The sequence below is a fragment of the Palaemon carinicauda genome, chromosome 17 (assembly GCF_036898095.1).
Source record: "Palaemon carinicauda isolate YSFRI2023 chromosome 17, ASM3689809v2, whole genome shotgun sequence".
Classification (NCBI taxonomy): Eukaryota; Metazoa; Arthropoda; class Malacostraca; order Decapoda; family Palaemonidae; genus Palaemon; species Palaemon carinicauda.
This window is the reverse complement of record NC_090741.1, coordinates 57,070,956-57,084,792: the sequence shown is the minus strand read 5'-3', so window position 1 is coordinate 57,084,792 and position 13,837 is coordinate 57,070,956. Positions and strand designations below refer to the sequence as shown.

Below are 13,837 nucleotides of genomic sequence, written 5' to 3'. Positions count from 1 at the left end.
AGGTTGGTCTCATTCTCTTGGAAAATGCCTGAAGTTTCTCATAAAATTATCAAAAATATGCAAAAAAATTTAAATAGTTATTTGCAAGGACGTACAACTATGTCCATGGGGGTAAAGGGATGAGTTTTGTGAAACATACCAGTATGTTCTTTTGCGGGTGAAAGGGTTAATATAGTAAGCAAAATTGACATTTGTAATAACCTGATATCTATTTCATATGAAACCCGACTATTTTGTTGACTTTTGTAGCTGGGAATCATAGGCTCGGGATTCAGGTTACGCCTAGGCCTAATTTTAGCAAAATTCAACTTACACACAACTCCTTGGAACCTATTAACCCTTTTACCCCCAATGGTCGTACTGGTACGTTTCACAAAACTCATCCCTTTCCCCCCATGGACGTACTGGTACGTCCTTGCAAAACACTGCTATGTACATTTTTTTTTTGCCTATTTTTGATATCTAAATAAGAAGCTTCAGGTATTTTTCAAAAGAATGAGACCAACCTGACCTCTCTATGATGAGAATTAAGGCTGTCAGAGCAATTTAAAAAATATATATTGCAAAATGTGCTTGGAAAAAAAAACGCCAGGGGGTTAAGGGTTAGAAAGTTCCAAATAGCCTGGGGGTAAAAGGGTTAAGTTTGTAAGTTGAGGACCTTGTGTAAAGTGCTACGCCAGTATATTATAACTTCCATAGATATTGTGTACCTCTATGCATGATGAGCTACATGGGGAGGCTTTTCTTTTATTACAAGTTACACCATTTTCTTATATGGTTGCGATTACGCAAGAAAATCCGCCGAGGCCGTATTCATAAACTACGTAATTCTTTCAACGTCTGACTGTCCACAGTACGTCCGGAGTCTTCATAGAGACGAGACTTATTCCACTCAGCGTAGCAGAGAGAAGAGTGGCCTTGTGGATCTTGCTGTTGGCCATATTGGGAGGCCTGTTTCTCCTCTTCCTCCTGGTTTTGCTTTTATACAAGGTACCATATCATAATTGAACTTCCGGTACAGTCGGATACAGGAATTCCAGGTACATTCCGATCCGAGGAGTTACACGCTGTCACACCCTCACTGCTCGTTGAGTTCCGGTGTGTAGCCCTGCTCACCCCCTCTACTATCCTTACACTAGCTGTTTGATTACTCACCATGCAGTAAAGGTGTGACAGGATGCACCTCCTCAGGAATTACTGTGCCCAACTGTACCTTGGTGTGATATATGATTCGAAGAGATTTCATGCAAGTTATGGTTATCTCATACCCTAACACTTCAATAACTGCAGTATATAATTAAGAAACGCCTAAAGATTTTATGCCGTTTAAGGACTGATCTCTTAATCGAGAACATTTAATCCAACAGAAGGGGTTCTTCCGACGCAAGAAGCGGGAAGAGATGAAGGTGGAAAGGGAACGCTGGCTGTCACAGCGAAGACCAGAACAAACACCAGAAGCCTCCGGCATATCAGATAGTTAAAGAGAGACTTGTGTCTTGAAAACACATTTCATGTTCTGCAATTCATATGGCTGAATATATAAGAATTTTGTATTGAATCAAAGTGATTATTCTTTGATTTTTTAGATGTTTTAGAAGATGTGAAAATACAAGCCACTGATTAGTTAGGTCAGCTCTGATGTTACTTAATTATTTGCTGAAGGAAATGTTGAAGGTGTGTTATATTTTTTAAGCTGGTACCATAGATTCTTACGAATTACTAATGCCATCCGGTGCTATCCATTCTTCTCACTTGTAGCTGTCTCAAATGGTTTGGCATCATTATGTGGATGATGTCCTGGATTTTCTTGAAGGGGAATTTATACCCTTATGGTTTACTAATTGTTGAATTCAAAAACAAGAAAATCATGAAAGTATCACTTTCTTAGATGTTATGATTGTTACACAGCCCCACTGATTTTAGTGTTCCATGTTCAGAAAACCTTCTGATAACTTAACATAAGTACAGTGCCATTCAGACTACAGTATTTCTAAGATAATTCAAATCATCTGTATATTCCTCTGTGTACCTGAGGGCTTTACATAGTAACCCAAGTACATAGAAGGTTAGTTTAACAAAATATAAGATAATGGCATTAGTCTGTGCTTTTCTGAACACTTCTTAGAAAATTATATATAAAACAAAACTACTTTTCTAATTTACATTTAGAGAAAGGAGTCAATAAATAACATTATATACCTTTTCATGAATTTTATCTGAATGCCATTCCAATTTGAAAAAATGAATCTGAAGCTAGTTTTTTTTAATATTTAACATAATATATTATTAAGGATTTGTATCATTTAGTGCTTCTCATATGTAGTACTATGGTATATGAAGAAGTCATGGTGGATTCCGACACACGGCGAGGCAGCCAAACTTGCGGTCATTAATGGTTAACTCAGCCATTTCTGAATGAGGTTGAAGATCTCCTCTCGGGCTCTGTCCAACTCAGGTGGGTCTTCAGGAGAGTGGGAGTACATGTCGGCGCAGTGCGCTGTCCCTGCAGGGGTAAGAGGATTAGGCTGTAGCCCCGCTTATAGAGGGTGCAAGGTGTTTATGCTGGCTACCAGCTTATAGAGGGTGCAGGAAGATTAGAGGGGCTGCCAGCATATAGAGGGTGCAAGAGGTTTGTGCTGGTTGCCAGCTTATAGAGAATGAAAGAAGTTATTGCTGGCCACCAGCATATAGGAATGAGTAAGAGGCTTATGCTGGCCACCAGCATATAGGAATGAGTAAGAGGCTTATGCTGGCCACCAGCATATATAAGGAGAAAGAGGTTTATGCTGGCTACCAGCTTATAGAAGGTGCAAAAGGTTTATGCGGGCCACCAGCTTTTAGAGAGTGTAAGAGGATTGTAGTAGGCGGGCCACCAGCATATATTGGGTGTAAGAGGTTTATGCTGGGCACTAGCTTATTGAGGGTTCAAGAAAATTAGACTGGGGAATAGATTATAGAAATGCACATGTCTGTTGGTTTGCATAGTCAGTCAGCAGGTTTGATGTATCAAAAAGGGTCACTTCTATTCTAAAGTTATATATCTTTTATACGTTATGTAGAGAATTTGATATGGGAAAAAATAAGACTAAACTTGAGTAAATCTCTCTCTATCTCTTTCTCTCATTCCAGAGAAAAAGTATTTTATTGTAATATGGAAAACTTTCTCTTACTAAGAAAAGGTCAAGCTCATTTATCGCCACTCGGCTCTACGATATTCAGCAAATCGCTATCTCAAGTATCTTACACATCTGTTATTCCACTGTTCTTCCAATAAGTAGAGTATAACATTGGGGCTGGTCAGTACGTAGATTGGTGACTGGACACTCAGCATGTTTGTCTCTATGTATGTATGTGGTAAAGAACTGTTGAAGTTCACTACCTCTTCCCAAGAGTAATAAAGTGAAAATGCAAGTTTAACACTTCCTGGTGGTATGCCCTCTTGAGTGGTAACGAGTACTGTACTTTATTGCTACTGTGGCATTAAATTTGGTTTGAGATTCATATGAAAATTCCTTGAATGACTGTTTAGAGACTGAATCAGGTAATGCAGAAATATTTAGGTACTTGACAAATTAATTTATGTAAAGAAAGCTTCTCATTTAAAGACTCAAATATAGGCCGAGTTAGAAGTCATTCTCTCTCTCTCTCATTCTCATTATAAGCTATACTTTCACTCTCACTCCTAAGAATGACATAAAGATAGAAAAGAAGAACAGGTTCTTACCATTGATTAATATAGCATGCACCTCACTGCCTAGATCTACCAGAATGCTTATGGAGTGCCAAGGGTCAATTGAACCGTTGGGAAACACGACACGAGTCACGTCTGGGTGAAGGCCCCCATACATCGCGTTTGTCCTGTCCACGCCTTTGTACAGCAGTTCCTTTGTAAAGCTGTTGGTGATATATGATCCCTATTACATCTTGGAAGTGTTTTACCTTTTGGTTGCTGGGCAGGGACTCCAATTAACCTTTTTTTGGAGTAGTAGACCCTGTGAGAACCTACTGATAGCTATGGACTCCATCCCTGAAAATCACTTAAAAACTTGTATAAGAGATGTTTATTCTACATTTTTACATTACTTTCATAGAGCTAAGGAAACCCTTTCCTTGCTCCCCTGTAAAATCTAGACCCCAACTTGAGAACCTAGGGTTTAGAATAAGTAAAGTGTCACACTTTAGCTGACATTACATTGAAAATACTTCGGTTGCTAATATTTTAATATTTGCTATAACTAGGTGTATCTTTGGATCTGAGGGATTTAGGTGTCTTTCTTTAATAATATACAAAAGAATTCAATCTTACTTGGTTCCGTAGACATCCTGGCACATATCGATGAAAAAGTCAAGTGGAAACTGGTGGGCAAATGGCTGCTCCTCAGAGTCAGAACTTTGGTACCAACCAAACTCTGTGCAGGTTTGGTAAACCCAAGCTCGTCCTTGTGTGGATAAATTCATGGAATTAACAAATTAGTCAATATAGAGAAGGCAAATGGAAGATTAATTATCATTATGTGTATTAGTTAAGCTACAACCCTAGTTGAAAAAGCAGGATGCCATGAGCCTAAGGGCTCCAACAAGGAAAAAAGCCCAGTGAGGAAAGGAAATAAGGAAACATGGAATAGTGTGCCTGAATGTGCCCCCAAGCAAGAGAAGTCTATCCCAAGACAGTGGAATATCATGATACAGAGGCAATAGCACTACCTAAGAGTATAGAACAGTGGTTTGATTTTGGAGTGTAATATAACTGTAGAAAGCAGCCTCTCCCCCAATTTACGAGGTATGTTATATTTATTCCACGTTTTCTATAGACATTTATATATTTGTTTACTAGAGTGAGAGGAGAGGAATCTTACCTCCGTCCATGTTTTCCTCCCATTTGGAACTCTGCATTGCCTTAATCATAACGTCGTACCGATGCTCCAGACAAGTCTCCCCAAATTCGTTTAGGAGTATTCTGTTGACCTCTTGGTACCTGACAGAAATACTCTATCAATACAAGAAACTATCTGACTTTCTGAAACTTTTTGTTTTACGTAGTGGAGCGTTTTCATTGCACTAAAATGAGATGGCAATTTTTTTTTAGATATAGTAACTGAAGAAAGTGATATGCACTGCTAATCTTGAATGCCAAAGATAATTTAGCTTGATGCTAAGTGGAATGAATGAATTAAGCAGGAACCTACATAAAAGGAAAACAGAATGTTAAGACTTAGATTTAAAGCTATAAATAAAAAAATCCAAAGATTTATCCTTTGAATCCATAATGTAAAATAACTTAGCCATGTCATCGCGCCTTGGTCTGGTCTGTGAGATAGCTATAATCTTGATTAAGATTCATAGAACATCAGATCATCTATGAGGTGTGAGTAGAAATGATTAAGTTCCCATCATTCCCTGTTTATCATGGAGCCTTGGCCATCTACCATCTCCATGGAGCCTAGATGGCTTGGTAATATATGAGAAGTAGCTATTTTACTGGTCCATATTTGAGCCCTAATGATTCACTAAACTATTCAAGCCATAATATAAGCTCTCTTATACATACCATATATGTTTCTTTTAGGAAGTATGATAAATATATATCTTCAAAGTGAGGGGTTTAATGTAATACAGTAGACATTTTGAATTTGGAGTTGATTCGATAAAAAGTCATATGCAAGGAGTATGTCTACTTTGAAATATTGCAAGTAGATTAGAGAAAATGTTGTTCATTGTAATGATATGTTTGGGTTACCCCTTATGTCTCAGAATGACATTGACCTAACATCATGCCTGTGTTAATTAAACATACATTTCTCGCTCCTGTTTGTGTGTGTGTTGAGAAAACATACTCTTTACTATTGAAACTCGGATAAAACAACCAAATTGTTTTACCTGTCAAGAGGGGTGCCTAAGGACTCATCCTGCATAATGCCGCAAACAAGTTCGATGTTGGTGGATCCTAGCTCATTGTTATACTGGACGACATAAGCGAAGTTATCAGCCAATGCCTCAAAAAGAAGAGATACGTCATCTTGGATGGTAGCGTCCAGCGCAGAACAGAGTCTGCGGAAACAACATTCGGGAGGTCTTAGAAGTTTTCTAGAATGGAAGTTAGTTCGTTCCTCAATATCAACATACTTTCTTGTAGTTTCTGCAACCTCGCTAACCTTGTGAGCTAAGGATTAGGGGTTTGAGAGAGCCTGTAGGTCTACCTGCTGTGTCATTAACAGCCATAGCCTGACCCTCCTTGGCCCTAGCTTGGGTGAAGAGGGGTCTTGGAGGCTTATATGTATATATGGTCAGTCTTTATGGAATTTTCCTGCCAATTAGTGCAACGTCGGTGTCCCTTGCCTCTGTCTTTCATGAGGGGCTTTTAAATATTTAAACTTTAGGTTCACTCTTTAATATCAACATTGAATTAGAGGATAAACTTATGAAATGATGACTCGACAGGTATACCTATAAGCAACCCCAAGCTAACAAGGATGGTCAGGTTAAAGACACAAAGAAACTATAGAGCTTTAGCTGGACTTGAACTCAATCCAGCAGGGACGTTACCAATAGGCTACCCCAAAGCTTTTAGATTTAATAGTACCTGAATCTCTCACTTAAGACGCCCCATCCAGCCGCGTCTAACAGTAGTGTTTCCATCTCTTCATTTGCTGCTTTTATGGCAATGTTGCAGTCTTCACTTGCGGTTGCCAGTGAGTTTCTGACTACGTCGAAGTATTCTACAGTCGCCAAAAGGATTTTGAAAAGAATGTTAGAAATACATTATTATTCATCTATATAATTTCTGCAATTTGTAGACCTGTCTCCCATGATGTTAGTCTGAGCAAAGATTTGGCAGTAATTTTAGACTTCTGAAAGCGTTGTGAACGTTAAAGATGCTGTCTTAGCAAAGATCTGGCAGTAATTTTAGGCTTCTGAAAGCATTGTAAACGTTAATGATGCTGTCTTAGCAAAATTCTGGCAGTAATTTTAGACTTCTGGAACCGTTGTAAACTTTTTTCTTTTTTAAGAAGGTAAGGGCAAAATATATACAGTGCTATAAATGCACATACTGAGCTTTGCTAAAACAGTTCTTAATAAGCCTTTTAATCTCTTTGAAACCATTACAACCGATTCCAAATATTGAAGATTTATGTTTTGACAAAGGCAAATGAATCCAAAACTTTTATCCCGACAAGAATTGTTTGATTAAAAGTGTTTGGTGTTTCTTATCCTGACTCCACCTTGCAATCCTCTCCCTCCAAAAAAATGTATTGTAAATGCTACTTGTCCACCAAGCAAACAGATATACAGACAAATAAAGTGGAAGATATAAACATTCCTTGTATTAACTAGAGTACCCTGATAAGAACATAAATTCTCACCAAAATTGGATTTTTATTTGAAAATTGATTACCAGATAAAATATATCTCTAGATACTGGGAACCAGAGCAATGTGTATTTTACTGTTGAAATCTTCTTTCCCACCGTTATCCCTACATTAAGGGGTCGGTTGCCTGATGCACCCTCTTCAATGCCTGCTATCAAAGACATCCACTTCCGCCAAACCTCTTCTCTCCATATAATCCTTCACCTTACTTTCGCGTCTAATTCTCTGCCTCCTCCTCCTTGATCATATCCCAATATCAGGTTCCTCCCAAGCACTCCTCACTGCCTGCCCATCGTCCATCCTCAACATGTACCCACACCATCTCAGTTGTGACACACTTATTTTACTTTTTGAATATTTGGAGCTTAATAGTAACTCTACTCAGCATTCCTGGGATTAAATAGCATTTCATATTTGTATGAGCTCATGGAATCTATAGAAACTTTGTTATGAATCCTTTAATCCAGTAGATTAAAGGCTGTTTACCTCTGAAGTCAACTTTCGCATCCACGGGCGCGCTTGTGGCAATTGCTCCGTGGGCCAGGTGGGGATACTTGAGACGGTACCATGCAGCCAAGGATCCAGCGTAGGAACCCCCAAAGACTATCCACTTGTTGTCCTGCAATCCCATCTCTTTTTGCATTGCAATGGTGAATGTTGCAAGGTCAGCCAGGGCCTGCTCGCTACTGAGATAGACTAAGTTTTCTGTGGACATGTCCCTGTAGAAAAAGACGTATTACAATATTTCTACTTTCATTTGGAAAAATCTGTTTTTTAATGTCGTCGTCATCTTCTCCTACACTTATTGACACAAAGGGCCTTGGTTAGATTTTGTCAGTCGTCAATATTATCTGAAGACATATATTTGTAAAACGTAGCCCCGAATGAAATTCTCTTTTTAATAGGATTGTTAATTTGCTCTGTTTCACTTAATAGTTCCCCGAGGAAATATGAAGTATGTTCTCTTTCATTAAGAAGTATCTTTCCTCGTCTGAGTTTTTTTGTGATATATTGACTTCAAGGATTAGGATAAAGGAAATAAAGGAGAAGTAGTAAACGGGAGTTTTTGAAATCTTACTATAAGATCATTGGGACAAGCAGGGAGTTAAAATTACTCTTTAGACTTACTACCCGAGAAAACTCACTCTTCAGGGTTGCTATCAGTGAAAACTTATTCTGTAAGGTTGCTATCGGTGAAAACTCACTCTATAAGGCTGCTATCAGTGAATACTCAAACTTTAGGGTTGCTATCAGTGAAAACTCCCTCTTTAGGGCTGCCATTAGTGCAAACTCCCTCTGTAAGGTTGCTATCAGAGAAACTTCACTCTAGGGCGGCTATTAGGAAAAACTCACTCAGTAGGTTGACTATCAGTGCAAACTTACTCTGTAGGGTCTCTACCAGTGAAAACTCACTCTGTATGGTCGCTATCAGTAAAAATTAACTTTTTAGGGTGGTTAACGGTGAAAAATCTCTGTAGGGTCTCTACCAGTGAAATTTCATTTTGTAGGGTGATTAACACTTAAAAATTACTCTGTGGGGTCTCTACGAGTGAAAACTCACTATGTTGGGTGGTTAATAGTGAAAACTTACTCTGTATGGCTACTTTCAATGAAAGCCTACTCTGTAAGGCTGCTATCAGTGAAAACTTACTCTGTAAGGCTGCTATCAGTGAAAACTTACTCTGTAAGGCTACTTTCAGTGAAAGCCTACTCTGTAAGGCTGCTATCAGTGAAAACTTACTCTGTAAGGCTGCTATCAGTGAAAACTTACTCTGTAAGGCTACTTTCAGTGAAAGCCTACTCTGTAAGGCTGCTATCAGTGGAAACTTACTCTGTAAGGCTGCTATCAGTGAAAACTTACTCTGTAAGGTTGCTATCAGTGAAAACTTACTCTGTAAGGCTGCTATCAAAGAAAGCCTGTTCTTTAAGACTGCTATCAGTGAAAACTTACTCTAAGGCTGCTATCAGTGAAAACTTACTCTGTAAGGCTGCTATCAAAGAAAGCCTGTTCTTTAAGGCTGCTATCAGTGAAAACTTACTCTGTAGGGCGGCTGTCAAAGAAAGCCTGTTCTTTAAGGCTGCTATCAGTGAAAACTTGCTCTGTATGGCTGCTTTCAATGAAAGCTTACTGTGTAAGTCTGCTATCAGTGAAAACTTACTCTGTAGGGCGGCTGTCAAAGAAAGCCTGTTCTTTAAGGCTGCTATCAGTGAAAACTTGCTCTGTATGGCTGCTTTCAATGAAAGCTTACTGTGTAAGGCTGCTATCAGTGAAAACTTACTCTGTAGAGCGGCTGTCAAAGAAAGCCTGTTCTTTAAGGCTGCTATCAGTGAAAACTTACTCTGTAAGGCTGCTATCAAAGAAAGCCTGTTCTTTAAGGCTGCTATCAGTGAAAACTTACTCTGTAGGGCGGCTGTCAAAGAAAGCCTGTTCTTTAAGGCTGCTATCAATGAAAACTTGCTCTGTATGGCTGCTTTCAATGAAAGCTTACTGTGTAAGGCTGCTATCAATGAAAACTTACTCTGTAGGGTGGCTGTCAAAGAAAGCCTGTTCTTTAAGGCTGCTATCAGTGAAAACTTGCTCTGTATGGCTGCTTTCAATGAAAATTTACTGTGTAAGGCTGCTATCAGTGAAAACTTACTCTGTAGGGTGGCTATATCCGTAATAACGATGCTCCACTTGGAATAGAGCAGCGTTCAGTTGTTTAGCATTATCGTACCACGACCCAGAATACATCCAGCCCTGGGATGCCGGGCCTTCGCCTCCAATCATCAGAAATACAGGTCCTCCTTCTTTGTAAAATTCAAAGTTGGTGTAATATTTCTGTAAAAGAATCATCTTTTTAGGATGTATCTTTTTATGATGTATCCTTTTGGCCTGTATTTCAACTTTCTTTTCTGATTATTATATAACTACGTACATTTACATAAATGTATGTAAACAACCTTAATAAGCCTCAAGTTTTTTTTTTCCAGAAAAATTAGGTAGTCATATATAAATACATACTTAATAAAATCCTTATATATATATATATATATATATATATATATATATATATATATATATATATATATAAATATATATAAATATATATATATATATATGATAAATTTTGCACATTTTTACGTGTTTTTCATATTCAAATAAGCCATATATATATTTTTTTTTTTTTTTTTTTTTTTTTTGATACATTAATGTCTGGATTCTCTTAACGACCTCGGGATCAGAGCCCCAGGCGAAATCACACAAAGACAAGAGCTTGGCTCTGGCCGGGAATCGAACCCTGGTCGGCAAGCCTGTATAGACAGTGACTAAGCCACTTGGCCACGAAGAAGGATAAAAGTCAATGACAATTCTTCTGTACTTATACCTGTCGAATTCAGGTATTTTGTACTTAGAATTGAAATCAACCCATCCTCACCATCGTAGCTAATTGGTAGTTTGTTACTTGGCATTCAATTAATGATAAATTTTGCACATTTTTACGTGTTTTTCATATTCAAATAAGCCATATATATTTTTTTTTTTTTGATACATTAATGTCTGGATTCTCTTAACGACCTCGGGATCAGAGCCCCAGGCGAAATCACACAAAGACAAGAGCTTGGCTCCGGCCGGGAATCGAACCCTGGTCGGCAAGCCTGTATAGACAGTGACTAAGCCACTTGGCCACGAAGAAGGATAAAAGTCAATGACAATTCTTCTGTACTTATACCTGTCGAATTCAGGTATTTTGTACTTAGAATTGAAATCAATCCATCCTCACCATCGTAGCTAATTGGTAGTTTGTTACTTGGCATTCAATTAATGATAAATTTTGCACATTTTTACGTGTTTTTCATATTCAAATAAGCCATATGTATTTTTTTTTTTTTTTTTTTTTGATACATTAATGTCTGGATTCTCTTAACGACCTCGGGATCAGAGCCCCAGGCGAAATCACACAAAGACAAGAGCTTGGCTCCGGCCGGGAATCGAACCCTGGTCGGCAAGCCTGTATAGACAGTGACTAAGCCACTTGGCCACGAAGAAGGATAAAAGTCAATGACAATTCTTCTGTACTTATACCTGTCGAATTCAGGTATTTTGTACTTAGAATTGAAATCAACCCATCCTCACCATCGTAGCTAATTGGTAGTTTGTTACTTGGCATTCAATTAATGATAAATTTTGCACATTTTTACGTGTTTTTCATATTCAAATAAGCCATATATATATTTTTTTTTTTTTTTTTTTGATACATTAATGTCTGGATTCTCTTAACGACCTCGGGATCAGAGCCCCAGGCGAAATCACACAAAGACAAGAGCTTGGCTCCGGCCGGGAATCGAACCCTGGTCGGCAAGCCTGTATAGACAGTGACTAAGCCACTTGGCCACGAAGAAGGATAAAAGTCAATGACAATTCTTCTGTACTTATACCTGTCGAATTCAGGTATTTTGTACTTAGAATTGAAATCAACCCATCCTCACCATCGTAGCTAATTGGTAGTTTGTTACTTGGCATTCAATTAATGATAAATTTTGCACATTTTTACGTGTTTTTCATATTCAAATAAGCCATATATATTTTTTTTTTTTTTTTTTTTTTTTTTTTTTGATACATTAATGTCTGGATTCTCTTAACGACCTCGGGATCAGAGCCCCAGGCGAAATCACACAAAGACAAGAGCTTGGCTCCGGCCGGGAATCAAACCCTGGTTGGCAAGCCTGTATAGACAGTGACTAAGCCACTTGGCCACGAAGAAGAATAAAAGTCAATGACAATTCTTCTGTACTTATACCTGTCGAATTCAGGTATTTTGTACTTAGAATTGAAATCAACCCATCCTCACCATCGTAGCTAATTGGTAGTTTGAATGTGCAAAATTTATCATTAATTGAATGCCAAGTAACAAACTACCAATTAGCTACGATGGTGAGGATGGGTTGATTTCAATTCTAAGTACAAAATACCTGAATTCGACAGGTATAAGTACAGAAGAATTGTCATTGACTTTTATCCTTCTTCGTGGCCAAGTGGCTTAGTCACTGTCTATACAGGCTTGCCGACCAGGGTTCGATTCCCGGCCGGAGCCAAGCTCTTGTCTTTGTGTGATTTCGCCTGGGGCTCTGATCCCGAGGTCGTTAAGAGAATCCAGACATTAATGTATCAAAAAAAAAAAAAATATATATATGGCTTATTTGAATATGAAAAACACGTAAAAATGTGCAAAATTTATCATTAATTGAATGCCAAGTAACAAACTACCAATTAGCTACGATGGTGAGGATGGGTTGATTTCAATTCTAAGTACAAAATACCTGAATTCGACAGGTATAAGTACAGAAGAATTGTCATTGACTTTTATCCTTCTTCGTGGCCAAGTGGCTTAGTCACTGTCTATACAGGCTTGCCGACCAGGGTTCGATTCCCGGCCGGAGCCAAGCTCTTGTCTTTGTGTGATTTCGCCTGGGGCTCTGATCCCGAGGTCGTTAAGAGAATCCAGACATTAATGTATCAAAAAAAAAAAAAAAAAAAAAATATATATGGCTTATTTGAATATATATATATGTATATATATGTATGTATATATATATATATATATATATATATATATATATGTATGTATATATATATATATATATATATATATATACATACATGTATATATATATATATATATATATATATATATATATATATATATATATATATATATATATATATGTATGTATATATATATATGTATATATATATATGTATATATATATGTATGTATATATATATGTATGTATATATATATGTATGTGTATATATATATGTATGTATATATATATATATGTATGTATATATATATACATATATATATATACATATATATATTATATATATACATATATATATTATATATATACATATATATATTATATATATACATATATATATATTATGTATATAGTACAATATATGAAATATATTATATATATGTATATACTGTATATGTATTTATTTATTTATTCATTTATTTTAAGTTCAACTTAACAACAGTAGTTATTTGACGTCCAATCATCTCGAGTATTTGTGAAAATCGATAAACGATATTTTCTTTACGAGAGACGAGAGAGAAATCGAATTAAAAATCCATTTACCTGCGACCAGATCCTTGTATCAGTTGGGTTAAAGTGATCGACGGGCTGCTCAAGCCACTGTTCTCCAAGCCGCTCCTTTCCTTCGGGAATTGGTGGAGGTGGTAGGAACCCATTCTTATTCCTACCGCGTCTGAATCTTCCCAGAAGCGAGGACGCCCCTGGCGTTGCTAACCCCAGCAGGAGGACTCCAAGGGCAAGCAGGCCCAATGAGGTGGTTTTCATTTTTGTTTAGTATAGGATGAAAGGAAGCTCTTTAGGCTGGGGCGTTTGGTATAGGATGGAAGAAAGCTCTTTAGGGTGGGGCGTTTGGTATAGGATGAAAGGAAACTCTAGGCTGGGGC

At 37.5% G+C, this 13,837-nt stretch overlaps 2 protein-coding genes across 4 annotated transcripts in view; one reads left to right on the top strand and one right to left on the bottom strand.

Annotated features, from left to right (window-relative positions):
* LOC137656776 (integrin alpha-PS3-like) overlaps positions 1 to 1,837 on the top strand; it is a 75,931-nt gene extending 74,094 nt beyond the window's left edge. For all 3 annotated transcript variants that reach the window (XM_068391050.1, XM_068391049.1, XM_068391051.1), the window contains 2 exons: positions 855 to 990; positions 1,368 to 1,837. In XM_068391050.1, the coding sequence (XP_068247151.1) occupies positions 855 to 990; positions 1,368 to 1,481 (250 nt within the window). In that variant the 3' untranslated portion in view covers positions 1,482 to 1,837. The remainder of the gene's footprint in view (positions 1 to 854; positions 991 to 1,367) is intronic.
* Positions 1,838 to 2,242: 405 nt separating this feature from the next.
* LOC137656777 (putative serine protease K12H4.7) lies at positions 2,243 to 13,821 on the bottom strand. Its single transcript, XM_068391052.1, has 9 exons — positions 13,497 to 13,821; positions 10,007 to 10,188; positions 7,854 to 8,086; positions 6,581 to 6,716; positions 5,878 to 6,048; positions 4,857 to 4,975; positions 4,307 to 4,439; positions 3,725 to 3,894; positions 2,243 to 2,503 (listed from the first exon to the last, which is right to left on the bottom strand). The coding sequence occupies exons 1-9, from the start codon at positions 13,716 to 13,718 to the stop codon at positions 2,397 to 2,399; spliced, it is 1,473 nt and encodes a 490-aa protein (XP_068247153.1). The 5' UTR covers positions 13,719 to 13,821; the 3' UTR covers positions 2,243 to 2,396.
* Positions 13,822 to 13,837: the final 16 nt, after the last annotated feature.